We start from the raw sequence: 25782 nt of genomic DNA, 5'->3' as shown, positions 1-25782 counted from the left end.
CCCGCAGCTGCGCACCGGGTCGCATTGGGGCGCGGAAGAGACCGGCCGCTGGACGCGGCGCCCCCGAGAGCAGCGAGTCTGCCCCCACTGCCACGACGGCATTGAAGATGCCCCCCACATGCTGCTCACCTGCCCCCTTTACGCCCCGCTGCGCCTCAACTTTCCTGACCTGTTTGCTGAGCCCCATCCTCCCCACCGCTTCCTCCGCCAGAAACCGTGCCGCCTCGCCGCCTTTGCTGCCGCCTGTCACCAGCGCTGGCTGACCGCCACCGTTGCGCTGCCTGCAGTCCCGCCCTGAACCCCCACTCTCATGTCCACCCCCTTTGCTCTTACCGCACCACACCTGCTCCACGACATGCAGTACTGCCTGCCCGCTCACACACTAAACGCTCGGTGACCTGTCAGTTGGCCTGTCCTGCCTGTTGTTCTACTGCTTCATCCCTCCTTGCTCGAACAACAAAGTCTGTGCTGCAAGCTTGTTCTTGCTGAAACCAGACTGTAAGCCCACACAAGCACAAGCAAGCCGTGAGGTACTCAGTCTGGTGCAGTTTCGGTGGGTCTTGAGGCCGTAGGGTGATCAGCTGCCCATTTTGGCTAAGGGTAATGTGCCTGTTTCTCCAATCAATGGTAGGGTTGTGTGCGTGTAGCAAGAGCCGGTTTCTGATCAAGCGCAAGCACAGCCCCACATTGGGCACCAGTTTGTAAGAGCAGGCAGCGGGTCTAGTCGAAGTCTAGTAGCAGCCGGAGCCCGGCTGCGGCCAGTCAAGTCAAGTCAGTTACAAAGAAGAGAGAAAGGCCCCGGAATGACCCGCATTCCGGTTATATAGTCGCACAAAGGTAGTGCTGTAGTGCTGCCAGCCAGGCATGGCTGGTGACTAGTCGATCGATCAAGGCATGATAAGCGCAATCAATCATGCAGTTGTGAGTAGAATGAAGTAGCGAGAGTGTAAGACTCAGTTGCTGTCTCGCAGCTGGCACAGCAGGGCGCCGTCTGCTGCTGCCGCTGCTGCAATTCTTCCCAATTCCCGTTGTGAGTAGAATGAAGTAGCGAGAGTGTAAGACTCAGTTGCTGTCTCGCAGCTGGCACAGCAGGGCGCCGTCTGCTGCTGCCGCTGCTGCACCATCCCACCATAGGTGGGTAGCAAGGCCAGCCTGCCATGGCCGTGCAAGCTCATTGTGCACCATGTGCATAGGCAAACGGCTATCAGCAGGCATGAGCGCCAGGTAAACAGGTGAGTGCAGAAATGGGGTGACCCATCGGGGACCCGCCTGGGCACCTGGGTAGGCGTCGGGACCTGCAGGCGCCCCGCCTCCGCTGCCCTCTACCTTCCTGCCTGCTGCCGTCTGACGCCGCAAGGCGCCCTCCAGATCCCCTGCTGGCTGTTTTCCGTCTCTGTTTGGAGCCGCAAGAGAAGCTGGGGGCATCGAGAAAAAGGAAATGAGGAGGGAGAAGCCAGCAAAGAAGTCGACCGCGGAAGCAGCCACACCCGTACACCCTCCCTCTGACCTCGCACGACGCATCCGCAGATCACCTTTACTAGCCATCAATAAATTGCGTCTAGGGCTCTGGAAGCGTTTTCTCTGAGTTTGGGCACAGACATGGCCATGGGAGCAAGGACGCTGACAGCATGCTGGCTGGTCGCCGCTCTGGTGGTGCTCCAGAGTCACGGCAGGCAAGTAAAATGGGCTAATAATGAGCTCACATACGCTCTCGGGCGGCAAACAGCCGAAAACAAGCACCGCCTGGGCAGCGCTGACCTCTGCCAGCAGAGCGCATGCCCTACCTGAGCTCCCGACGGCCCAGGCTGTTGCAATGGGGCTGTGGCACCTGTAAAAGTTCCACCACCCGCCTGGAAGGCGGTGGGAGCGCGCCCAGCCCGCTGTGGAGGACTTTGCTGGCCATGGCACCGAGCAAGACCGTGGCTTCCTCCGGCTGTGCCTCCGGCCGGTAGTCTCTGAGCCTCTGAGCCCTTGATTTCGTCCCCTGTGTCCTGCAGCACGGCGAAGTCGGTTGATGATTTCAGCCTGGACTCGGATGACGACAACCACGGTGAGAGGGCCCGTCAGTGGCCAGGCTGCCGCCGCGTACCGCACGATGGCTGGCGCCGCCGCGCAGCGGTGCAGCCTACTGGTCTACATCCCTTTAAACTAATCCCCCCTACCGCCCTGCCTTCCATGCGCGCATGCAACAGGCTTCAACAAGAAGAAGCCCAATTGCCACAAATACAAGAACTGCACCGACGTCGTCCACTCGCCGCCCCCCAAGCCGCTCCCTTGCCCGACCCCCTTTGTCACCTTCATCGGCGTGATCCCCCGTAAGAGCAAGCACGCGTGCAACGGCAAGAAGTGCGACGCAGAGAATCGCAAGTTCCCGCTCAAGGCAAGCGCCGGCGCCGTGGGCGGCCAGCATCACCGGGGCCCGCCATGTGGCGCCCGCCTCGGGCGGGCAGCGAGGAGCCCCTTGCCTCCTCCCACTCGCACGGCGACGCCGCTGCCGCCTGCCCAGCCCATTCTGCCAGCCAAGCAGACCAGCGGTCAGCGACTCGAAGCGCCACTGCCTCGCCTCCTCCCTCCCTTCCACACTCAGCGCCGCCTCCTTCCCCTTTCCCTGCTCCCCTTCCCCTGCTCCCCGCCTCCACCGCCGCCGCCGCCGTTGCAGGCCGAGTTCAACGCCAAGGACATGATGGAGTACTCCGCCCTGGTGCGGCAGCAGGCCCTGGCCGCGGGCGGCACCACCGTGCAGGTGGCCATCAAGGGCGTGGAGGACCGCCCCTCCACCCTCTCCCTGCGCGGCATCAACATCCTCACCGAGGTCCGCTTCCCGGGGCCCGTGTGCCAGCAGTCGGCGGCTGCCGCCTTTGCCTTCTTCCTCAACATGAACCAGGCCTGGATCAAAGAGGTGTACGGCCCCAGCGCCGCCGTCATCGACGTCGAGCTCGGGTGCGCGCCGCAGCTGGCCCTGACAGCGGGCAGCGTGGCTGCCACGCTGGCGTATGCGCTGCTTGGTTTGGCAGGCTCCGCCAGCGGTGTCGCTGAGACAGCAGCTGCAAGCCGTGCATGCATGTGTGCCCGCCAGGCGGGAGGGCGGAGCCGGCTCACATGTCTGGCTCTGCTGCCCCGCCTTGCCATCTGCAGACCGGTAGAGGATGATGACGATTATGACGCCACAGAGGCAGCCCGCAAGAAGGCGGAGGAGGAGGCAGCCAAGAAGAAGGCGGAGCTGGAGGCCGCCGCCAAGAAGCAGGCTGAGGAGGCGGCGAAGAAGGTGCGGCAGTGGGTGGCACACGTGCCTGGGAATGACTGCCAGCCATTGCATCTTGGCTTGCCTGCACAATTGCACCAGCGCCCGCAGGGCTGGCCTGCACCGGCACAGCAGTGGTGCTGCAGGCGCCTGCCTGGTGACTGTCTGCTGGCACTCTGCCGCGCCGCTGCAGGCCGAACTGGAGAAGAAGGCAGCAGAGGCTGCCGCGGCGGCAGCTGCTGCAAAGAAGAAGGCAGAGGAAGAGGCGGCGAAGAAGGCAGCAGAGGCCGCTGCCGACGCGGCCAAGAAAGCGGCAGAGGAGGCTGCCGCCGCCGCCAAGAAGGCTGCCGAAGAGGCCGCGGCCGCCAAGAAGGCTGCCAAGGCCGCCGCTGCCAAGAAGGCTGAGGAGGAGGCAAAGCTCAAGGTGCGGTGGCGTGCAGTGTGTCCTGGGGATGGAGGCCCTCCCGGGGAGGGTGTGGTGCCACAGGGTGGTGGCTGTTCGAGGGGTTGGCATCTGCTGTCCAGCTGCCTGGGTGCGGTGCATGTTGCCCCATGTGCTAGCCATGTGCTGGAAGCAACATGTTCGCCGCCTACACGTGATGGCAGGCTTCTGACTGCTTGCTGGATCCCCGCCTTGCTGGTGCCAGGCTGAGGAGCTGAAGAAGGCAGCTGAAGTGAAGAAGGCTGCTGAGGAGGCCAAGAAGGCGGCTGAGGCGGCCAAACGCAAGGTTCGGCGAGTGGGATGCTGCCTGGCATGCTGTGGTTGCCGGCGTGGCAGAAGCAGCACGAACTACGGCGTTGCTGTTATGGCACGGGTGGCTTTGTGCAAACTGACAATAATCGCATGCTCGTGCATGATTTGCAGGCTGAGGAGGAGGCTGCAAAGAAGAAGGCTGCGGAGGAGGCAGCCAAGAAGAAGGCCGAGGAGGAGGCAGCCAAGAAGAAGGCCGAACAAGAAGCGGCAGCAAAGAAGAAAGCCGAGGAGGCCAAGAAGGTGAGAGGGCGCCCATGGCTTCTGTACTGCTTCATTACATTGGGCGCCATTATGCAGACAACACTACCGCCGCACTAGATGGTCATTTTTTTTGTCATTGAATGACACTGCTGGCTAAGGTCCACAGCATGCTCCAACCCCGCCCGCCAGCAGAATGGCAAGAACACCACCGCTGTCAAGACGCCAGTTAAGCCCACAAAGAAGCCCCAGAAGACCGTCAAGCCAAAGCAGACGGTCACGCCAAAGACCACACCCGTCGCCACCACCACAGCCACGGCTGCCACCCAGCCGCAGAGCGCACTTGGGCGGCGCATGGGCAAGAAGTAGGAGGCAGCGCCAGCTGTCGAGCTTTTGCCACTCTTCAGGCGAGATCCCGCTGCTGCAGCCATTCTGCTGCTGCTGCTGCTGCTCTGCTGCAGGGGTGTTGCTGCTGCGCGCGCTGCCTTGTCACAATGCCAGGTGCAGGCTGCAGTGCAGCGCCGCCGGTGTCCCACTGCTCCAGGTCTGGTGTGTACTGCCTGTCATCCGTATGCTCCACTACCCCATGTGCAGGCAGCAGTACAAAAGGGGCGACGATTGACTGGACCCCATTTTACTGCACTGTAGTTGATGCGTTTCTAAATTCCGGCTTGCCGCTCTTCTTGTTCTTGGACTTGATTTGGTTTGGCGGCGCGCCGCTGATGTTCCCATACGCCCTGCAACGTTAACACAAGCAGACGCCTTGCGAAATTGAATTATCTCTTCAACCCCTGTGTGCCCGACCGCATTTGAACCTCACGCTTGAAGCACTGGTTGTTTTGCTCCTTTGCCGCCGCCCGCCCTTGGTGAAGGGCGGGCAACGTTTGCGCCATCCCTCCTGCTTTCGCATATTTCTGCCTGCTGCCCGTACTGCGCAGTGCCCACAAGCAGAAACAGCACACCTGGCATCCGCACTCGTGCCACCCCTAGCATGCGCTCATGAAACACAATCCCAACTCCCCCACCGCAGCATACATATTCATGGCACCACACTTGAATCCGCACCGCAATCTAGTCACCACTTGATGTGTTTGAACTTGTTGCATGAGCCACAATAACTTTGATGGCATTGCACTCCCTTTTGTTTGGTCAAGTCGTCTGCCTGTAGCCTAGCGCCTAGGCTCCCTGGCATTCATGCCCCTGGATGCCTCCTGAACCCGTGTACCCGCATCCCGCCGCCACCGTGTGGCTTTGGCTCTCCAGCAGCATCCGTGTAACGGTATGGATGTCTCCACCCCTCCCGTCACGGCACAGATGTCTTGCCCCGGGCGCGATGAATCAGGCTGCGGCTGTGAGGGAGCTGCTGGCCGCCGCTGGCTGCCGCCGCCTCCAGGCGCCGCCGCACGGCAGCCGCTCGCCGGTAGGTGGGGCTGGTGGCGCCGTTGTCGGTGCAGACGAGCCACAGCAGCAGCCAGAAGGTTGCCAGCACGACGAGGCCGGCAGCTAGGGTGAAGCTCCAGCGGCCCCGCCACCTGCGGTGCGCCTGCGGCAGGCAGGCAGAGCGGGCGGGCGGGCAGGCGTGTGACAGGTTGGCGGTGGCGCAGGCATGGTTGTGCGCATGGGTGAGGCGTGCCCAGTGCCTCCCACCTGTGCCACCGCCAGGGTGCGGGAGCGCTTGCGCCGCGTGTCGCACGTGTGCGCCTTGCACAGCCGGCCGGCCAGCAGGGCGTGCAGGCGCTGGGCGCTGCCGTCGCCGCCGTGCGGAGGGAAGCAGCGCGCCGCCAGCTCCAAGCAGTCCTCCTGCAGCTGCGTGGCTGCCGCGGGTCAGCAGGGCAGCGGGTCTGTCGCCCAGCTGCCATCGCCGGCAAGGTAGGCCGCCAGCTGGCCAGCGTGCAGGGCAGCGTGCCAGTCGGCCAGGCATCCGGTGGAGTTGGCCTGCTCGGCGGGAGGAGGGAGGTACGCAGCGGCGCTCTGCTGTGGCGCATGGAAGATCCAGGTGCGTGGCAGACTAGGGCTAGGTGCGCTGTTGCAGCCCCACAGCCAGGGGCTCTGCCAGGCGCACCTGCTGCTGCTCCTCCAGGTGGGCATGGCGGTTGGCCAGGTGGAGATCGATGTGCCGCTCTGCCGTGAACCGCTTGCCGCACAGGATGCAGCGCCACCGCCCCTGCGCCAGCGTCTCCTTGGCTGCCTCCTGGTGCCGGTACCTGCAGGGAAGAGAAGGGGCCTGTGGCGGCGGTGGTGGTTTGCATGTGCTGCAGGATTGGCAAGCCTGCGCTGGGCAGCCACATGCGCTGCCGCACCTGTCGGAGGCTGGGGACAGGGGACAGCCCGCCGGCATCTCTCCAGATTCCGGGACCAGGAACTGCAAGGGAAAAAAAGCCGGGCACTGCCACCGCAAAGTGAGCTTCACAAATGTGCGTCGAACATGGCGCCCACAGCAGTTGACCATAGCATGTGCACCCGCATCACCTCTTGCACCATCCGCCGCACGTCTCGACTGGCCGCCCTATCACATTGCGGACTGCTGTGCAGCCTGCAGGCGAGGTGCAGCCCCAGGTGCTGCAGGCAAAGAGCGTCCACAGTGTCAGGCGCAGCGCCGTCCCCATTTGCGGTATCAATGACGTTTTACAGCTGTAATAAAATGTGGGCTGCCTCTCAAAGGGTGCGAAAGCATGCATTGTGGTTTCGGCGCGTCCACCGTGGCGCTTCACCTTTATTGCGCCGCGCCGCAGCCATAGAGTAGTGCATATTGACATCTGGGGTGAATTTGACAGCATCTGGCACCCAACGCCTGGCTCTCTGGGTGTTTGAGTCGGGCGCCTCGGCCGCTCCCAATTCTGCATCGCCCGACCATGGCTCAGCTGGGTGCCGGAGTGCTGCAGAGCAGGCAGACACTGCCGCCGTGCCCCATGCAAGCCTGCGGCCACCTGACGGCAGTCGCTCCACCCGCAAAGCGGCAGCGGCAGGCCCACAGGCAACGCAGTTGTCGGTGCAGAAGCCTGGAGCAAGGTAGGATCGCGGCACAGCCGCTCCCGGGTGGTGTGCACGGCAAATGGCAGCGGCAGTGGCGGCGTGGCCGTCGGCAGGGCACGCTGCCAGCAGGTGGCTTTTGTGAGCCCTCCAAACACGTGCACCAGCCACACAGCACGACTGCCAACCCCACCTCGTTGCAGAGTACCTGGATCTTACGGGCCTGGCCGGCTGCAGCCCAGAGAATGCTTCTGGCGCCGACGAGGCCGCCGCCGCCGCCGCCGCTCGGGATGGCGACACGATAGCCGCCATTGTGACGGGTGCAGCGCAGGGCGCGGTCAGCATCATCCGCGTCAGCGGAGCAGACGCCGTGGCCATTGCGCAGCAGGTGTTCGCGCCCTACTCTGCACAGCGGCGGCACGCGGCCGCGGCTGGCCCTGCCGCACGGCAAGCGCCCGCAGCGGGCCACCCAGATCCCGCCACACACGCGGCGGCGTGGCAGCCGGAGAGCCACCGCGTGTACTACGGCACCGCGATCGATGCTGGCGGTACGGTACTGGACGAGGTACTGCTTCTCACCATGCTGGCGCCCCGCAGCTACACGGCGGAGGATGTGGTGGAAGTGCACACGCACGGCGGCGGCGTCAGCGCGGCGCGCGTGCTGCAGCGCTGCCTGGAGGCCGGCGCGCGGCTGGCGCAGCCCGGCGAGTTCACGCTGCGCGCCTTCCTCAACGGCCGCCTGGACCTATCGCAGGCGGAGAGCGTGGCGCAGGTGCGCGGTTGTGTGTGCCCGTGTGCAGGGGACGGGGATGGAGTAGCGGTCGGAGGTTGGTGGGCTTTGGAGGGGCAGGGGCGCAGCCGCGGTGGCCAGCCACCGTGCCTTCTGCCTTCCAACGAAGTTCCATCCAACGAAGTTTCGACGGCCCCCGCTCTCCTCTTTGCCTGCCCGCCTGCCTGCAGCTGATTGATGCCCGCACCGTGGCGGCCGCCGACTCGGCGCTGGCTGGGCTGTCGGGGGGCCTGGGGCGCGAGGTGCAGCGTATGCGGCGGGAGTGTGTGGACTTGCTGGTGGAGATGGATGCCCGGTGAGCGCTGGGAGGGGGAGGAGCAAGAGCAGTACAGGGGATGGCTGGGTGCATGCCCACAGCATCGCCAAGGTTGGCACCACACCGGGCGCGGTGCTCTTGCTGGCGCGGCAGGCAGCTGTTGGCGCTTACGGCGGCGTGGCGTGGCCCCTCGCCTCCCGCCTCTGCCTGTCCAGGCTGGACTTTGACGAGGACCTGCCGCCGCTGGATGTGCCGGGGCTCATCGATCGCATCCGCCGCCTCAGCCAGCAGCTGGAGGCCACGCTGCAGACGGCGCGCCACGGCCAGCTGCTGCGCACCGGCCTTCAGGTGCGGAGTCGTGGCGGCCGCGGTTGCGTGCGGAACGCGCCTGTGGGCCCCCCTTCCCATCGGCCGCCTGCCGCGGGCCGCCTGTCTGAGCTGTGATCACATGCGCCGTACCCAGCCGGCCGCCGCTGTTGTTGACGTACTCACAACACCATACCGTACCTGCATTGAACCAGGTTGCGCTGGTGGGGCGGCCCAACGTCGGCAAGTCCAGCCTGCTGAACGCGCTCAGCGGCACGGAGCGCGCCATTGTGACCCATATCGCCGGTACAACGCGGGACATCGTGGAGGCAGGTGTGGTGCAGCTGGGCAGTACGGCAGCTACCAAACCGTCCACTTGCCCACCGCTCGCTGTGCATTGCGCCACAGGTCGCCTCTGCTGTTGTGCCCGCCCGCTCACGCCACACGTTGCTTCGTTTTCGCTCCCTCTGTTTTGGCAGGGGTGGTGATTGGCGGCATCCCCATCACTCTGCTGGACACCGCCGGTCTGCGGGAATCGGTTGACCTCGTGGAGCAGATTGGGGTGGAGCGGAGCATGGCAGCGGCCCGGCAGGCCGACATAGTGCTGATGGTGTTGGATGCACAGGCTGGCTGGACGCCCGGTGACGCTGAGATTGCAGCCCAGATGTTTGGCGGCGGCAGCGGCCCGGGCAGCCCAGAGGTGGGGGAGGGCACCGGCTGGGGCAGCGGCGGCGACGCCGGCGAGGAGGGCGGCGGCAGGCGGGGCATGCCGGCGCTGCTGGTGGTTAACAAAACCGACCTGGCCCGGGAGCAGGGGCAGCAGCCAGGGCAGCAGGAGCCGCAGCAGCAGAATGGCAGCACGCCGGCAGCGGCAGGCGCGGATGCAAGCTCGGCGGCGCGGCAGCTGGGGGTGCCACCGGCGGTTGGCAGCCGCTTTGCTGCGGTGGTCAGCACATCGGCGGCCACCCGGGAGGGGCTCCAGGACCTGCAGCAGGCTGTGCTGAGCCTGGCAGGAGCACCGCAGGTGAGCAGCAGGAACAACGCAGGCTGGGCATGCGCTGGCGGGTCTGCGAGGCGCCATCAGCAGCAGTAGCAGCACAGCAGAAGCATCTCCTGGTGCCCGCCACTGACGACTTGTGGGGCGTGCTGCCTGCTGTGCAGCTGGCCCCCGGCGGCATCAGCTGGGCTGTGAACGAGCGGCAGGGCGAGGCGCTGATACGAGCCAGCGAGGCGCTGCAGCGGGTGCAGGGCAGCATCGCAGGTGGGCTGCCCCGCCCTGCTGCGTGTTTCCAGCCTGCCTGCGGAAGCCTCCGCTGCCTAGCCTTTTCTATGGCTGTGCCACGCCTCCTATGCCCGCCCTGCCTGCAGACGAGCTGCCCGTGGACTTTTGGACGATCGACCTGCGGGCGGCGGTGCTGGCGCTGGGGGAGGTGAGCGGCGAGGATGTGACGGAGGAGGTCCTGGATTCCATCTTCTCCCGCTTCTGCATAGGGAAGTAGGCCGGTGGAGGTGGGAGACGGTGCGCAGGGGAGAAGCCGGCGCAGCTCCCCAGCAGCCAGATGGCACCATGCCGCCCGCGTGCGGCGCGCCGCCATCGCTGCCGGTCACAGCATGGCGCGGGCAGCACCCCACCCAAGGTGTCTGTGCCTTGCGTTGTACTGGGTTACACTGTCGCACGGGGTATGCATTTCATTCATTGATCACTGTGTGGATCGAATTGGCCGAAACAAAATCAGGAAGCGGATTATGCGGAAGAAGTTGTTCAGGAATGTGGGGAAGCCTGGACACTCAACTGAAAGGCGCAAATAAGGGTGCAGCAGGGCCAAAAACGGTTACCGACGCTCTGCCTGACCTGCTGGAAGAACATCAAGAGACAGCGCTAGTGCCTGCTGCAGCGATCAGTTGGACCTGCCAGGGCCGCCAGCGGCCGCCTCTGGCGCTGCTGCTGCGCTGCCTCGCCGCGTCAGCGCCGCCGCCGCTGCCCGCAACTCTGCTGCATATGAGCTGTGGTGGTGATCCATCACTGCTTGCATGAGCGCCAGCTGCAAGGCCGCAGAGCAGGCATGCGGGAGCGGCAAGCGGCTCGGCGCAGCCATGAGAGATGCATCATGCTGGGCCGTACACGCGTCTCTCCTTCCCATCTTGCTGGCCCGCATCTCTGCTCTCTTCCCCAGCCCGCGCCACGCAACACAAACCCCGCCATACAGAACGCCCGCCCTACGCAGCCCGCCCTAAGAAAGAAAGCCAGCTGCCGCCGCCCACCCACCGGGCTGGCCCTCAGCGCCTGCACATCCAGCTTCAGCTCCTCCTGCAGCGTGTGGGGAGCCAGCAGGCGCACCGAGTGGCCCGCCTCTGCGCTCCACCTGCGGCGGGCCGGTCGGCAGCAGTGACGGAATGGGGTAGAGAGCGGGGCGGCCAGTGGGAGGTGCAAAATGGAGCTGCAGGACATGGGAAAGGCAGCGACACAAAAGAAGGCTGGGCAGCCGGCAGCCTCCGCAGAGCGCCCACCGAATCAGGAAGACGTCGCCGGCGGGGTGGAACAGGAAGCGCGAGGGGCTCAGCACGCCCTGCCCCAGCCACTGCACCCGCAGGCGCAGCAGCCCCGCCACCACAGCCGTCTGCTTCAGGGCCAGGAAGGCGGGGTCCGCACTGAGCAGCGCCCGAGGCACGGGGTCATCCTGCATCCAGGCAGCGGCGGGCGCGGTAGGCAACGGCGCTGGTGGCGACAGCAGCAGGCGGCTCGGTGCGAGGCGATGCGAAGCACGGCAGCGCTGCCGAGGACGGTGATGCTCAGCCTGCCAGTGTGGCGGCGGCATGGCGCCCCAATGTGCCAGACATGCCAGTAGCAGGAGGCCACCGGCCCAGATCCTGGCTGCCAGCCGACGGGGCGAGGCCCCACCACACACCTGCAGCACGTAGTTGCGGACTGCTCCAAGGGGCAGCTCGAGGGCCTGCAGCAGGGCAGAGCAAAAGGGGCTCGGGTTTGGCAACAGGCAAACAGGCAGAGGAGGCAGCTATCGCTGCCCACCAAACAGGAGCAAAGAGCAGCAACCAGAGGGGTGCCCGCTCGCTTGCAGCTGGGCAGCCAGCCAGCCGGCCTGCGCTTGCCTGCAGGATCGAGCGCCCATCCTCATCGGCCCCCTGCGCCAACGCCAGCACCGGCGGCGACCCAAACGTAGTGCACTGCACTTGCAGGCGCTGCTGCTGCCCGGCGGGGCCGCCCCTGCTGCCGCTGCCAGGGCCGCCGCTGCCTCTGCCGCTGCCGCCACCGCTGCCGCTACCATCGCTGCTGCTGCTGCTGTTGCTGCTGCTGCTGCTGTTGCTGCCTCCCAGGCGCAGGTGAGCGGTCAGGGCCACCATCGTGGCCAGGCTGCCTCCCAGCGAGTGCCCAGCCAGGTGCAGGCGGCTGTGGCCCTCCATGTGCGGGTGCAGCACCCCATACAACTCCTCCGCCATCTCGGCCACCCCGCTGCACAGCAGGCGGGCAGGTGGGGCAGGGAGGGAGTGCCTGGAGCTGTTCGATTCAGCTGGGCGCGCACACAAGGCCAGCGGAAGGCATTGCGCTTCGATCCTTGCCATGCATGATGCTTATGGGAATCTGCCTAGGCGGCTCTCGTTTCAAGGGAGGCGCGGGGCGACGCAGGGCCGGCAGCCGGCGGCGGCCCTTGCCTGTGCGCCACCAGCAGCTCCGGCGGCGAGGTGAGGTGCGGCAGGAAGGGGGTGGGCAGGGCGCGCATGAGGCCCTGCCACACCCGCAGTGCGTCCAGGTCAGCAGACCGCCAGGACACGCCGCGCAGGAAGATGTACCGCTGGGACGGGTCTGCTGCGCCCAGCAGGCTGGCCATGGCCGCCGCCGCCGCGCCGTGCGCGGCCGGCGACTGGCGCGCCACAAACCAGCGGGTGAAGTGGGTGGAGCCGTGCGCCTGCGGCCAGAGGGTACCGCCGTCGAATGGTCACGCTCCGCTATGCAATATGTGTGCATACTATGGCACATTATTGATGGCATAACATAGGTTGAGGTGCGACAGCGCAAACCCAACCTGCAGGTCCAGGCCGTGCTGCTGGAGGCGGCCGCTCAGGTCGCCGGGCGGAAGGTAGGCGAGCCCGCTCAGCGCCGCCAGGTTGGAGTCGCGGAGCAGCTCCGAGGAGGTGGGCGGCGCATTCGGCGGCGCATTGGGGCCCGTCAGAAACGACCTGACGCGCAACTGGGGCCGGGCGGGCCCTCGGGACGCTGCAGCAGTTTCAGTTTGAGGCAAGATTGCTAGCGAGACCCAGCCAGTCCTTTGACTGACAGGCGCGATCGGCAGCGATCCCGCAGCACTCACCCGGAACCAGCCCCCTCTGCAACCACATAAATTATTAGCGTTTGTCACCAGGAAGCCCAACCAGCAGCAGGTGGCGCCACCCTGATCTCCAGCGGGACGGGGGTGCAATTGCGCGTCTGAGGTATGTTTGCACTGGGAGGGTGACGGGGCGCCCAGCGTGGCAGAGCGCGCCGCCACGCTGCGCCGCCACTTCAGCCTCCCTATTCTGCATGCGGCTCATCGACACTGCGCTCCAGTCAGGTCCATTCAGCTCAAATGCATCTATTTACCGCTGCTCCAGGATTCACGGGCGCATGGAACGACCGAACATTTACTTGTGTAAAGCAGTTCCTTGTGTAAAGCAACGTTTGTCTGACAGGCTGCCCGACACAGGGCTTTGCAGTCAGTGCAGACAGCTGGGGCCCCGCTTACTTGCCGCCGCCGCCGCCGCCCACACGCTGTGCCAACTTGAGCAGGTTCCTTGCTTGTAGGTAGGTGGGCTGGTCTATCATCTTGTCCCTGCAAGCCAGCCGCGGCAGAGGTGGCGGGTGGCGCCAGGCAGGATGGGAGCAGGTGGTCCACCCCATTGTGTGCCCAGCACGCAGGGAAGCACGAACAGCCATGCTCTGCCCAGCCGCTGCCCAGCCTCTGCTCAGCCTCTGCCGGACCTAAAGGTGAAGGTGCCCTGGCCCTCCTCCTGGTGCTTCTCAAATGCCTCCACAAGCTCGCTAGCCTCCTCCACTTCTCTTGGGTCTGGGCTGTAGGCCTCCTGTGAGCGGGTAAGGCCCAGCCAGGGCAGGGCAAAAAGGAGAGTCATCATCTGGAGACCCTGCCGCTGTGGAGGAGGGCAGGAGGGACGCGACAGCAGGGTCCACACCACGCCATGCACGAAGCTGGGCGGCGGCGAGCGCCGGTGATCGCGAACAGCGGCACTCGCACACCTGCACAGGCCCAATCTGCGAGGGGTGGATGACCTGCTTGCCGGCCATGCCAATGCCGCGCCCCTCCAGCGCCTCCGCCCCCAGCGCGTGCGTGTTCTTGTAGTCGATCTGTGGCAAGGCAGGGCAGGGCAGGGTGGGATGGGGTGGCAGGTGCACAGCACAGCAGCAAGAGCAGGGGAGCAGCTGACGTCTTGGCGCCAACTGCTGCTGCCCAGTTCGCTTCTCCCAGTCAGCAGGCACCACAGACTCACATACACTTGGTCGATAGGTTGCAGCCCAAACGCCCTGGCATGCAGCGCCACCCAGCGCCGCGCAAACAGCGTGTCATCTGTGGCAAGGCGAGGCAGGGCCAGCGCAGTAGCAGGTAACTATACTGGAGTGAGGCTGCTGCGCGACGGGCGCTGCTGCCCCTGAGACGAGCTCTGGCTGGCCGCAGGGAGGGCGCCGCACCTGTGCCTGGCTGGCGCTTCATGCCCAGCGAAGCGCAGTAGTCGTCTGCCCCAAAGATGCAAGCCTCCAGCCGCAGCAGCTGCCTATGCTCGTCCGTGAGGCAGGCCTCGAAGATGTGCCTGGGGCATAACCAGGGCAAAGCAGGCGGGGGCAGGATCACTACCCTTTTGCAGGCGCACCCAAACGCTGCTCCATTCTCGATTGAAATGGCCTGGCGAGGGGAACGCTTGCCCCCGTTTCATTATTTTTTGTTTGCCCCCTCCCCCGAGGCCCGAACCGTGCTCACCGCAGGTTGAGCAGGCCCATGCCCGACTCGCACATGGTGATGAGCGCCACTGACGCGGAACCCTGCTGCTGCTGCTGCTGCTGCTGCCGCTGCCGGCTTCCCAGCAGGCCCTTGGCTTGGCCGAACAGCCAGCGCACGTGGTCAACTGTGTCCACCTGCACAACAAAGGTGGGGGCAGCCGCCCCTCAAGTGACGCCTCTGCCAGCCGCTGTGTGGCCACGGGTGATGAGGGCTGACTGTCTCTCGCCTCTCTCTCTCTCTCTTTGTCACACACACACACACACACACACACACACATGCACAAGGCTCACCTTTGGCACCACCAGCGCATCCGGCAGCGCCTCCCCGGTCAGCACCGCCCGCAGGTCATCCTCGCACAGCCCAGACTGGATGGAATTGACCCGCACCGCGCGCTCGCTGCGTCCAAAGCTGACCTGGGCCAGCGCCTGCAGGGCGTGCAGGAGCCGTCGAACAATTGAAGCGGCGGCAGCGGCCAGCCCCGGTTTGGCATGGGATCGGCACGGGAGGCCAACCATGCCTGGCCTGCTGGCTGCGTGCCAGGCAGGGGTGGCACGCCACCCCTCCAGCCGCTCCTGGCCCGCACCTTGACGGCCACGTCCCGTGCAGCTTCCTTTCTACTGCCCGCCACCGCATCCTCCAGGTCCAGGCAGGTCACATCAGCCCCCAGGCCGGCGGCCTTGCAAATCTTCCTGTCGCTGTCTCCTGCAGAGGCGGCATGGAGGCGCGCCGTGTAGCAATGAGTCAGCCGGTCAAGGTGTGCACCAGAGCCGGCGTGGAGCTTGTGCATGCGTCCGGCTGCCTGCACCGCCGAGGCCGCTGCACTGTGCACGTACCTGGCACATAGAGGAGGGATCGTCGTGGCGGCAGCTCCAGCACAGACCTGCGGGGCACGTGGGGGCTAGCCGCAGAGGCTAATCCCTCAGCCAGAGCGCGAGGGCTCCCACACACCCCGCACAGAACGGCGGCAGTCGGCGGCAGAGGGCGGGGCACCCCCGCTCGGGAGCGCCGCCGCTGCGGCTCTATTGGCTACTTGGCTGATCCAGGTAGGAGGCACGCCTCACAAGCTCACCCTCCAGCAGCAGTGGCAACTCCCCTCAGAGGCCAGAAGCTCCCCAAGGCCCTGTTGGCCCTCTCAATCATCCCGGCATGCACCAAGGACCGCACGCATCCTTCCGAGAAGCCAGAAGAAGATGGGTGGTACTCCATGGCGCCCGCTGATGTGGACCTCCGGAGGCATCCATCTCCGTGATCACGAAACGCCAATCAGCGCGGTTTGAAATTGTCGTAGCCTTCCGGGTCACCGTGTGTTATCGCCGGCAGGGCAGCTCTCGAGCAAATTCAGAGTTTCCCGCCATTCGCTTTCGCCGCCACCAGAGCCTCACTCGCCCACATCTTTGCAGCATCACCCTTGCAACTCCCTCCCAGATTATTTGGGACACCTCCCGCCGTCCCCCGCCTTCACTTCGCTGCAACCGCAAACGATCGGCAGGTGGGTAGTGGCCGCAGCTGAGGATGTGGCGTCCCCAGCGCGCAAGACATGCATGGCTGGGCTGCATAGACGCTCTGGGGCCGCCGCCTGTCTGCCTCGTAACAGCGGAACCAGTTGGGCTTCCCGCCGCAAGCCAACGGCGCCGCCAGCCAACCGCTGCCGCACCACGACCCTTGCTGCAGGGTCTCTGGTTCGGGGCATGACCCCATCCAAATTCGTGCAATTCGTCTCCATCGGCTTTGGAGTGACTGTGGGAATCATATCTCTGGCTGTCGGCATGTGGCTGCTCTCAAAGCGTGCGCAACAGCGGCGGCGAGAGCGGCAGCAGCAGGCGGCGGAACTGGCAGCAGCGGCGGCTGTGCAGCAGCCAGACCCGCGGCGGCGGCGCACTGAGAATGTGCAGCGCATGATTGCGGAGAAGCGCAAGCAGGCGGCCGTGGCACGCAAGCCCTTCCTCGTGGTCCAACCAGGCAAGTGTTACAAACCACTTCAGCTGGCAACAGCTGCACCAGGGGGCCTCCCAGCCAACCTGCCCGTCCCCAGTCTGGCTTGCTCGACGCATCCAGGCATGCACTCACGCCCCTGCAAACCAGTCGCCATGGCATAGCGTCGACATCCCAAACCAACTGCCTCGTCCTCCTCTCGTGCCGCAGGCGGCGACGCCGTGGTAGCTTACAAGGAGCAGGCCCTGCCGCCGCGGGCCAGCATGGACGGCAGCCAGGGCGGCCTCATCAAGGCCCACATGTTTGTGCACACCAGTGCCGATCCGACGGCTTATGCGCAGGACATGCTGAGCCGCAGGGCGCTGGTGGCGGCCGCGGCCCTCAGCGGGCGCACCACAAGCGGCATTTCGGATGTGCTGGCTGATGCCAGCGAAGCAGCAGCAGAGCTAGCAGAAGCAGGGGAAGCGCCAGGCTCGGAGCGCCAGCAGCAGCGGCAGCAGCAGCACTGGCACCAGCGGGATGGCGGCAGCTCGCAAGCGCCCTGCGAACACTCCCTTAGCAGGCAGAGTTCTCTGGCAGCCTCAGTCGAACCGCTCCTGGCTGGCCAGCAGCCCAGCAGCAGCAGCAGCGGGGACAGGGCGGGCGGCAGCAGCTTTCCACTGACCCGCCTGGCTCGCCACCATGCAGCAGAGGCCGCGGGCGGAGACGTTGGCAACGTGTGAGAACGAAAGCGAGAGCGAGAGCAAGAGCTCCTTTCATCAATGGACTTGTTGTGTGCACATACCTGTACTTGTTGCCCACTTCCTCTTAGGTTAATCCTGCTTTCAACACTCGTTGTATCCCTGCGGTTTAAACATGCAGCCTTACACTTAGCACTTGTCAACACATTGGCACACAGCTTCCCACATGGCACGGGGCACAGATAGCATAGCAGACGTTGATGGTTGCACACACAGGGCTGCAAGCCAGGACGGGGCAAAACAGGGCGGGTGACAGGGCGGGTGGATGTGGTTACGTCTGTTGTACATGGTGCGATTCTCTGAGCAACACCTGGCGGTGCCTGGCAACTGAGGAAGAGGCCAGCAGCCCCTTCTCCTGCTCAGCCGGCGGTGCCGGCAGTAAACCCTGTGTTGTCGCTGGAGGTCCCGGTCCGGGCTCCCTGAGGGCCCGCCACGCTCACGGCGCTGGCCTGCCCTGCAGCAGGGAAGCGGTGCGCCGCTAGCACCGAAGCAAGGTGAGGGCCTGCTGCACCCTACATCAGGCCCAGTCCCAAGCCCTTGTGTGCCAGCAGCAGGCGCAGCTCGCCCAGCTCACTCTGGCCGGTGGCGGCGCTCTGGGCACGGGTCGCCTGCGGCGTCACGCTGCCGGCCTGGAACTGGGAGCCGGTGGGGGTCTGCAGCGGGAGAGGGGTGGCACACAGATGCTGCAGCAACAGCTCTACAAGGGGCAGAGCTCGTCAGTTTAGCGCGTGTGTGATGAGGGCAGCTGCTGCATGACAAGCAGTAGGCTCCCTTCTCCTCGTGCCTGGAGGCCATACGCATAGGGGTTGGACGCGAGGATGGGCTGTGCCTCTGCCTCTGGCGGCGGCGCCTGGAGGGCCGCAGCAACCTCTGTCGGAGCCGGGGCTGCAGCAGGCTCGGCGGGCGCCGCGGGCACGGGCGTCGGAGCGGGGGCCGCGGCCTGGGCAGCGGGGACCATCTGGGCTGTTGTGATGGGAGTCGGCTGGAAAGTGGGGAACTGGAGCTCGGGCGCCTGGAAGCTTGGCAGCCCCTGCGGGGCCTGGGACAGGAAGCCCTCGCCTGCTAGGCCGGCAGGGGAGTCAGGAGGGCAAGCCAGCTGAGGTTTGCTCATCTGTAGGGCCGGGAGCATGGGCAGCTGGCCATCCACGCGTTCTCGGGCAACCTCATTCCGCCAGCGCAGGATGCCGCTCACCCAGGCCGCACGAGAAGGAGCCCACGGCGGTCAGGCCCTGGGTCCAGGAGGGGCTGGGCACCTGCAGGTTGATGGCGCTGCTCTGCTGGCAAGGCGAGGAGAGCAGGAAGGCGCTCTGCACGCTGCACTGGCCCTGCGTGTACACAACAGTGCTGATCCCCGTGCCCCTGCAAGGCCCAGGCGGGCAGGGGAGGCGCGGGGGCAGTCAGTGCTGGACACATTGACCAGCAAAGCGAAGGAGAGCTGCTCCGTGGCTGCCACAGGGATCTCCTGCACTGCATGCTGGCATTCTCCGCACCTGCCAGCAATCTGGACGTCAGTCGACGCGGGCTGCAGGTAGACATCTGAGATGCCCGACAGATCCACATTCACTGCCTGCGGGGCACGGAAACGGCAGGCAGGCAGGCAGGCTCACCCACGCTGTGGCGTCAGATGCATGCTGGGTTGTCCGCCTCGTGTTGGGGCAGGGCACAGGATCGGCGCGTCCTCAGCCCAACACCCAAGCGAGCAAGCAGGCATGCTGCAGGCGGCAAGCAGGCAGGCGTGCATGCCTCCGTGGCACCAGCGATGTACACGGTTGAGATGCCAGAGGCAGTGAGGTCTACGTTGCCATAAGAGCCGGTGAGCACAACCTGGCCGTTGCTGCAGGCCGGCAGGCAGGAGGGCCAAACAGCAGGCAGGGCTGATGGTCACGGCATTCCTGCAGGGCTCAACAGATCTAGTGGCCGGGCCAGGCCAGAGAAGGGAAGCTCCACCTCCCACCTCTGCGTCTGCACGCTGGCGTTCGCCGCCGTTATGTTGAACACATACGCGCTGCCGCCACCGGTGCCCAGGCGCAGCGTGAAGCTGTCCACATCGAAACCTGCAGGCGGATTGCTGGTGCGTGCCTCGGATTACTGCTGGGCATGCGCAGCACGGCGGCTGACCCTCCCCCGGTTGGCTCGCCTTGGTTGACATAGATGCTGCCGCCAAAGCCCAGCAGGTCGAGCGCGGCGAGGCGTTCGGGGGGCAGGTAGACCACAACCTTGGACGGTGCAAGTGGGGTGGTTGGGAGGCGGGGGAGACGGGCAGGCACACTGGCATGAGCGGTAGGCAGCTCGGCAGGAAGCCAGGTGAAGCAGGTGGCGCCCACCCACTTTCCTTCCGCGCACACATGCGACACACGCCCTGATCACCTTGATTGGCTCCTGGGTCACGAAGGAGTCGGTCTCAAGCAGCAGCGCCTCGCCCTGAACAATGGCACTCAACGCTTGCTCCACCTCCGGCGCGGCGTCGACTTGAAGGCCGTAGGCGGGGCCATCCGCCAGCGAGGGCTGCACCAGCACGTTGAACGGCACGCAGGCCTGGAGGCGTGAGAAGGCTGGCAGCTCCTGGATGGGCGCTGTGCTGCTGTCTGCAGGCTGCTGGGCGTGGGCCAGGCCCAGCACCAGCGCCGCGGTGCACGCGAGGAGGCAGAGTGCACGCATGGTGTGGTGGGACGAAGAACAAGGTCTCGGAGAGTCAACTGAGGGGTTTGGACCTGGCAAAGTAGCTGGTGCAGTACGATGTACCGCGTCCTGGCTGCAAGCCTGCCCTGCCAGTCTCTGCATTGTTTGTATGCTCCACATTGCGTCAGGCCTCAATCTAACCCGCACCCCTGCGTTCGCACCCACAAGTACTCGCTCGCAACTGGGAGCAATCCAGCAAACGTTTTGCTGTGCCGAGGAGCAGCCCGAGCAGTCTCAGCATGGCCGTGCTGCGGGCAGCGCAGCTCTGGCGGCTGGGTGCTCTGCTCTGCTCCCTGCTGCTGATTCAAGGTGGGCGAGCCCAGGACGAAGGCTGGCAGGAGGGCACGCTGGGGCAGCTGGGCTTTGGCACGGTGAGCAGAAGGGATGAGCAAGCTGCGAGTTGAGCAAGCCGCGCTTGCTCGCTTGAAGTTGCCGCGCCGCCGCCAGCCGCCGGGCCGCAGGAAGTCTTGGACGCAGCAAACACAGCCGCCCTCCGTCCTTTGCCTGCCTGCCTGCACGCGCAGAGCTACACGCCAGCGCAGGGCGCCTGCGGCTATGGCGACCTGCCAGAGGAGGAGTGGCCATTTGGCGGGCTGGCAGCGGTGGATCCTGCCGCCAGCCCCTTTGCCGCGGGCGTGCAGCGCGGCTGCGGCGTGTGCCTGGAGGTGCAGTGCGGCGACGCGGCGCAGTGCGGCGGCACGCCCAGCCAGCCGCTGGTGGTGCTGGTGACAGACCACTGCGCCGGGTGCGGCGCGGACGCCGTCTTCCTGGCACCCTCTGCTTACCGCCAGGTGGTGGCCAGCGGCCTGGGCCAGGTCGCCGCCCGCTTCCGCAGGGTGGGTGCCGCCAGCGCCGGGGTGCATGCAAGCGCAGTGGTCATGCAAGCGCTTGCTGCCGCTGCGGGGGAAGGGCGGGCTCGAGCTGTGGGCACCTGCTGCACTGCAGGGCCAGCCGCCCCACATGCGCAAACCGCCCTGTCCGCTCACATGCCTCCTCGCCCTAAATCCTGCCCCTGCTTTTCCCATCCCCCAGGTCAACTGCGCCCCGCCTGGGAACCTGGCGGTACACGTGGACCAGTACCGCGCCACTGCCGGCGGCTGGTTGCGACTGGCGCTACGGGATGTGGCGGGCGATGGCGACATCCAGAGCGTGGAGCTGGCCAGCAGCGATGTGAGCGGAGGGGACGCAGCGAGGCCAGCTTCCCAGAATGTTTGGGTCGGGCGTGGGCAGGCAGCCGCAAGGAAGCCAGCAAGGTCGGCAGGCAGGCCGGTTGGGACTGCGGAAGGTGTGCGCAGGGCAAGCACGAGGACGGGGCGGCAGCGAGGAGTGGGGGCATCCGGTGCCGCTGGCTGATGGAACACCGTGCGCCGCTGCGCGCGCGCGCCGCGCCCGCCCCGCTCATGCCCCCCCACTGCCCACAGAGCCCCGACGCCTGGCTGCCGATGCAGCGCGCCTTTGGAGCCTCGTGGCAGCTGTCCTCCCTGCCCCAGCCACCGCTGGATCTGCGCGCCACCGACGGCAGCGGGCAGCAGGTGGTGGCGCGGTGAGCATCAGGCTGTGCACCAGGCTGTGTGCGTTATGCTGTGTGCATCAGGCTGTGTGCGTCAGGCAGTGTGCTGCACGAGGCAGGCACCGTGTGGTGCTTAACGCCGGCTGCGGGGCTGCCAGGCTGGGTGTGGAGCGGCTTGCTCACTACCTCGTGCTGCCATCATGTGCCGGGGAGCTGGTCATCCTTCCTTGCATGCTTGCCGGCCCCGGTGCAGGCGTGCCCTGCAGCAGGCGGGGCGTACCGGCAACTTCCCAACCAGCGCCCAGTTCCAGGCCAGCCAGAACCTGGCGAATGCTCTCCGCGGCGGCGCCACGCCTCCGCCGCCGCCCAAGGCCGCCCCGCCGCCATCGCCGTCCCCGCCTGCCACCACCTTCGAAAGCATCTTTGGGTCGCCTGCGCCGGCGCGGCCCATCCCGCCGCTGCCCGCCGCCATCCAGGTGGGCTGGTCCCCGCCCTGTCGCCATTGAGGGCTCAGGCTTGCAGTGTTTGCCAACTTGGTGGGCAAGAAGGTATCGCATCGCCCCGTCATGGTGCCTGCAGGCCCCACCGCCAGCCATCCCCGCCCCAGCACCTGAGCCTGAGGCTGCGCCTGTGGCACCACCTCCTTCGCCTGAGGCTGCACCTGCGGCACCATCTCCCCCGCCACTTCCCAGCCCGCCCCGCGCTCCTGCTCCAGAGGCCGAGCCCACTCCAACCGTGCAGCTGGTCAGCCCGCCGGCACCCGGAGCGCCTCCCGCCACCCCCATCCCTGCCGCCGAGCCCACACCCAGCTCCACGGCAGCGCTGCAGGCCGCCCTCACCCTGCCCGCCCCGACCGAGGCAGCGCCTGAAGTGGTGGACACACGCCCGCCACGGCCGCCGGGCGTGGGTCCCTCGGTGACCCCGGCCCTCGTCGCCTTCTCCCCCACGCCCGGCCTGCCCACGCTGCCGGCGCTGCCGCCGGCGCCGGGGCCGGCCACGCGCCAGCAGGTGGCGGCAGCAGCAGCTCTGGATCCCGCCTCCTGCCTGACCCTAGGCGACATCCTAGCTCGCATCCCCGAAGCATCCAACTGGACGCAGCTCATGCGGGCGAGTGGGCCAGCCGGCTGCCCGGCAGCAGCCCCTGGCTGCTTGCTCTTGCCTGCTTGCTGGCGTGGCAGCCCAGCTGGCTGGCAGCTTGCCCTGCACGCGAGCGGCTTGCTCTTGCCCACGGCGCTGTGCGAGTCGCTTGCATGTTGAGCTGCTCCGCCCGCCCTCGTCTGCAGAGCGTGGGGCTGGATGTGCTTCTGCGGGACAAGAATGCACGCGTCACGCTGCTGGTGCCAGTCAACTCAGGTGGGGCTGCCTGCCTGCCAGGCGTGCCTGCATGCCACGCCCGGCTACCGCCGAGCGCTCTACCGCCCGGCCGCCTGGCACAGCATGGAAACGCCTCCTTTGCCTGCCTGCGTACCAGCCGCGGGCCCAACCTCGCTCCCGCATGTGTGGGATGCAGCCCTCAACGCCGCCATCGACGCCCGCCCTCTGCGCAACGAGTCCACCCTCACTGAGCTCATCCTCAACGCCCCGGAGCTGGTCAACCCGCTGGTCGGCTACCACGGTGCGGGTTGCGCCGCTGGGTTGAGCGGCCGGTGTGGGCATAGCTCCGCAGGGCCGGGCGCCCGCTCGGCTCCCGGCTGCCACCCGCTGCGCTGCGCTGCGCATGCCCCCGCCGAGCCTCCCTCCCCCTGCGCCTCCATGCCCCTGCAGTGCTGCCGGGCCTGTGGCCCTCCTCCACTCTGCAGCCGGGCGCCAAGATCGACACCTCCGACACCATTGACAAGGTCAACAGGCTGCAGCTCACCGCGCAGGGCCCCACCTCGGTGAGATCCCGCCAGAGCCAGTGAGCCTACAGGCGGGCTGGCGCAGACACATGCACCGTAACTGCCTGGAACAGCCTGAACCAGCAGCACGGGGCTCGAGCTTTCCCTGCATGCTCACATGTGTGTCTGTGTGTGACGCTTCCCCGGCCCTCACGCAGCTGCAAGGCATCGGCACCAGCGCCGCCATCCTGCAGACTGACATCGTGGCCTGCGGCCCGTCTGTGGTGCACGTCGTGAACCAGGCAAGCCTGCAGCTTGCCGTGCCAGCGCTGTGAGGGTTGTGAGGGTTGCTTATGGTGGTGGCATCAGGCTACCTCCTGCTGCATCTCAGCTCGGCCATGTGTGATGCTAGCAGCGATGCCGGCGCGTTGGTGTGGCCCCGGCATGTTGCCTGCAGGTGCTGCTGCCCTTCACCTTTGATCAGGCGGCGGTGGATGCCATCCTCGGTACCCAAGTGCCGGCGGGCAGGTGACCCTCGACAGAGGCTTGCCACATTGAAATGATACCAACAGCCCATCAGCAAGCCGTCCCCCGTCCTGATCCCACATTACAGCCATCCTGAGCACTTGCCCGCCATGCACCTTTTGGCTCCAAACCTGCCCCTGCCTTGTGTCGACACTTGCCCTGAACCGCCACCCCCATGCTGTGGCATTGCCGTGGCGTGCCCTGGTTTGAATCGCTGCTTGCTTTCACAATAACTGTACATGCGAACATGGAATGCATGAAGAACAAGCCTACATGGAATGGAAGTGCACGTGGGCAATGAAAACACACACCCATGGGGCAAGGCATGGCAGGATGCGCTGGGGAAAAATGTGGTGCTCTCCATGGGGCCAGAGCTCGGCCTATACCCAAGTTTCTGATATTGTGGTTGCTGCTCAGGCCGTCTTTTTCAGCTCCTGCATCTGGATGCCGCCTGGCGGCGAGCTCCCTCCGGCCGCAGACCCCACCAGCTCTGCGGCCGCGGGGTGCGCCGCGGTGGCAGCAGTCTTGTTGGGCGAGCCGGCGGTGGGGGTGCGGTCGCGGCTGGCGGCGGCGGCGGCGGCGGCCTTGGAGGTGACCTCTCGGCTGACAGACGGCTCGCGCGTCTCGGTGGCTGTGAAGTCTGCATGGCACAGCATGGCATAGCATGGCAGGGCGGGGCGGGGCAGACGCGTGTGGGAGCGACATTCACCTTCTTTCCTCAACCGATTGGGGCAGACAGGTCGCTCCTGAGAGGAGGCCCGGGCCATGCTCTGCCGTGGCATGCCGCGCCGCGCCGTGTCGCGGCATGCCATGCAGCGCGCCGCCGTGCCCACTCGGGCTCTCCATCCCGCACACGGCCCACCCACCCACCCGAGCGCTCCATCTCCGACAGCCGTGCCTCCAGGTCCAGGCGGCGGGACGCCTCCCGATACAGCGCAGCCAGGAAGACCTGCGCGGCAGCAGGCTCGTTGCAGGCTCAGGGCGGCGCCGCGGCAGGCTGCACTGCAGGCTCAGGGCGGCGCCGCGCAAGCTGCACAGCACCAGTGATGGCGGCAGGGCGCCTGCTGCACGGCGAGGGGGGCCTCACCCAAGCGCAGAAGGCGAATGCGGTCATCCAGAGGTTGCGCTCGGAGCGCCAGCGCTTGCTCAGGTGGCTGATCTCCATGTTGGGAGTGGTCCACACCGCCTCCTGCCCTGCCGTCTTGATCATGTGCGCCTGGCGCGCGCTGCCTGCACCCGGGGGATTGAAAGCAGCAACGGTGGAGGAGAGAGGGCAGGCTGGAGCTGGACCACCTGCAAGCAATCACACGCACGGCATCGGTGCCCGCCCACCCCCTAGGTGTGCCCGCTGCCCACCTAGGAACGCGACTGCCGTCAGCCACAGCATGACGTGCAGCAGCTTGAAGGCGCCCACCACCGGCACATCAAACACTCGCTGCGTGAAGATGAGCAGCCCGCGGCGCATGTTCCTGCAGCGGGAGCGGCAGGAGAGGGCAGGCGACGTGGTGGAGTGTCGCCTGCTAGCGCAGAACTGCGAAGCCAGCATGCATCCACCGGAATGTGCAATGAAGAGACCATTCCTTGCAGGGTCCCATACTGGACGCGGCCGCCCCCAGCGAAAGCGCGTTGCGGTAGTGGTTGTGGCGCCTCACCGTGGGAGTGGCAGCGTGAGCAGCGTGAACAGCACCAGCGGGATGGGCAGGATCCAGAAGGCGATGATGCTCCAGATGGTGGCCATGGTGTGGCAAGACGGAAGAGGGCGGCCAGCGGCGGCGGGACGGCGACGGGACGGCGACCGAGGTGGCGGTGGGGCGGAAGGTGTGTGGACAAGGCACGCCGCGGCTTCGGGAGGGGCTGCTGGCGATGTGCAAGCACCTCAGATCACTCTGGGATGTGCTGCAGGCGCGCCTAGGCTGCAGCCGCGTTGCGGGCTCGATGAAGATGCGAGACTCGGCGGCACCGGGCGGCGCCTGGCTGCGATCCCTGTGGGTCGGTTTGCAACTCGGGAAATGGGGACCTTCAGCGGCGATTGCGGACTCTGCTGCCCATGACACACGAGTTT

The 25782-nt window shown here is 66.2% G+C and overlaps 7 protein-coding genes across 7 annotated transcripts; 3 read left to right on the top strand and 4 right to left on the bottom strand.

The window, feature by feature from the left end:
• Positions 1 to 1213: 1213 nt before the first annotated feature.
• CHLNCDRAFT_140778 (hypothetical protein) lies at positions 1214 to 4562 on the top strand (the record flags this gene model as incomplete). The annotated part of the gene is made up of 9 exons (XM_005850919.1): positions 1214 to 1224; positions 1998 to 2050; positions 2193 to 2395; positions 2660 to 2991; positions 3136 to 3265; positions 3435 to 3665; positions 3889 to 3969; positions 4107 to 4235; positions 4389 to 4562. 9 exons carry the CDS (start codon positions 1214 to 1216, stop codon positions 4560 to 4562), a joined length of 1344 nt encoding a protein of 447 aa, XP_005850981.1.
• A 934-nt stretch (positions 4563 to 5496) lies between these two features.
• Positions 5497 to 6531, bottom strand: CHLNCDRAFT_140777 (hypothetical protein; the record flags this gene model as incomplete). The annotated part of the gene is made up of 4 exons (XM_005850636.1): positions 5497 to 5736; positions 5841 to 5999; positions 6256 to 6397; positions 6494 to 6531. 4 exons carry the CDS (start codon positions 6529 to 6531, stop codon positions 5497 to 5499), a joined length of 579 nt encoding a protein of 192 aa, XP_005850698.1.
• Positions 6532 to 7461: 930 nt separating this feature from the next.
• On the top strand, positions 7462 to 10014 carry CHLNCDRAFT_19706 (hypothetical protein; the record flags this gene model as incomplete). The annotated part of the gene is made up of 8 exons (XM_005850918.1): positions 7462 to 7935; positions 8124 to 8248; positions 8425 to 8557; positions 8731 to 8848; positions 8995 to 9181; positions 9374 to 9539; positions 9677 to 9776; positions 9884 to 10014. Coding segments are annotated over 8 exons (1434 nt in total), but the record flags the coding sequence as incomplete, so codon positions are not given.
• A 2944-nt stretch (positions 10015 to 12958) lies between these two features.
• CHLNCDRAFT_29893 (hypothetical protein) lies at positions 12959 to 15663 on the bottom strand. The gene is made up of 10 exons (XM_005850635.1): positions 15587 to 15663; positions 15351 to 15397; positions 15101 to 15219; positions 14808 to 14942; positions 14497 to 14651; positions 14211 to 14329; positions 14012 to 14088; positions 13761 to 13868; positions 13488 to 13588; positions 12959 to 13338 (listed from the first exon to the last, which is right to left on the bottom strand). Exons 1-10 carry the CDS (start codon positions 15655 to 15657, stop codon positions 13248 to 13250), a joined length of 1023 nt encoding a protein of 340 aa, XP_005850697.1. The 5' UTR covers positions 15658 to 15663; the 3' UTR covers positions 12959 to 13247.
• Positions 15664 to 17701: 2038 nt separating this feature from the next.
• On the bottom strand, positions 17702 to 19847 carry CHLNCDRAFT_140773 (hypothetical protein; the record flags this gene model as incomplete). Its single annotated transcript, XM_005850634.1, has 8 exons — positions 17702 to 17842; positions 18058 to 18248; positions 18382 to 18548; positions 18680 to 18756; positions 18957 to 19023; positions 19144 to 19243; positions 19279 to 19405; positions 19557 to 19847. 8 exons carry the CDS (start codon positions 19845 to 19847, stop codon positions 17702 to 17704), a joined length of 1161 nt encoding a protein of 386 aa, XP_005850696.1.
• A 260-nt stretch (positions 19848 to 20107) lies between these two features.
• On the top strand, positions 20108 to 23727 carry CHLNCDRAFT_140772 (hypothetical protein; the record flags this gene model as incomplete). The annotated part of the gene is made up of 11 exons (XM_005850917.1): positions 20108 to 20239; positions 20393 to 20704; positions 20901 to 21038; positions 21290 to 21411; positions 21632 to 21854; positions 22096 to 22386; positions 22662 to 22731; positions 22889 to 22993; positions 23143 to 23255; positions 23414 to 23488; positions 23653 to 23727. 11 exons carry the CDS (start codon positions 20108 to 20110, stop codon positions 23725 to 23727), a joined length of 1656 nt encoding a protein of 551 aa, XP_005850979.1.
• Positions 23728 to 24133: 406 nt separating this feature from the next.
• CHLNCDRAFT_56945 (expressed protein) lies at positions 24134 to 25726 on the bottom strand (the record flags this gene model as incomplete). Its single annotated transcript, XM_005850633.1, has 5 exons — positions 25373 to 25726; positions 25077 to 25189; positions 24808 to 24950; positions 24591 to 24669; positions 24134 to 24360 (listed from the first exon to the last, which is right to left on the bottom strand). Exons 1-5 carry the CDS (start codon positions 25456 to 25458, stop codon positions 24134 to 24136), a joined length of 648 nt encoding a protein of 215 aa, XP_005850695.1. The 5' UTR covers positions 25459 to 25726.
• Between the last annotated feature and the right edge of the window lie 56 nt (positions 25727 to 25782).

The sequence above is a fragment of the Chlorella variabilis genome (genome assembly GCF_000147415.1).
Source record: "Chlorella variabilis unplaced genomic scaffold CHLNCscaffold_3, whole genome shotgun sequence".
NCBI lineage: Eukaryota > Viridiplantae > Chlorophyta > Trebouxiophyceae > Chlorellales > Chlorellaceae > Chlorella > Chlorella variabilis.
Note: the sequence above shows the minus strand (reverse complement) of the source record. Positions and strands in the feature narration are given on the sequence as shown.

Excerpts from the sequence above, each read along its gene's own strand:
- CHLNCDRAFT_29893 (XM_005850635.1), bottom strand. The coding sequence starts at position 15,657 with ATGATTGAGAGGGCCAACAGGGCCTTGGGGAGCTTCTGGCCTCTGAGG. Across the intron at positions 15,398-15,586 it reads GTTGCCACTGCTGCTGGAGG|GTCTGTGCTGGAGCTGCCGC; the intron begins GTGAGCTTGTGA and ends CGTGCCCCGCAG. Across the intron at positions 13,869-14,011 it reads AACCTATCGACCAAGTGTAT|ATCGACTACAAGAACACGCA; the intron begins GTGAGTCTGTGG and ends GCCTTGCCACAG.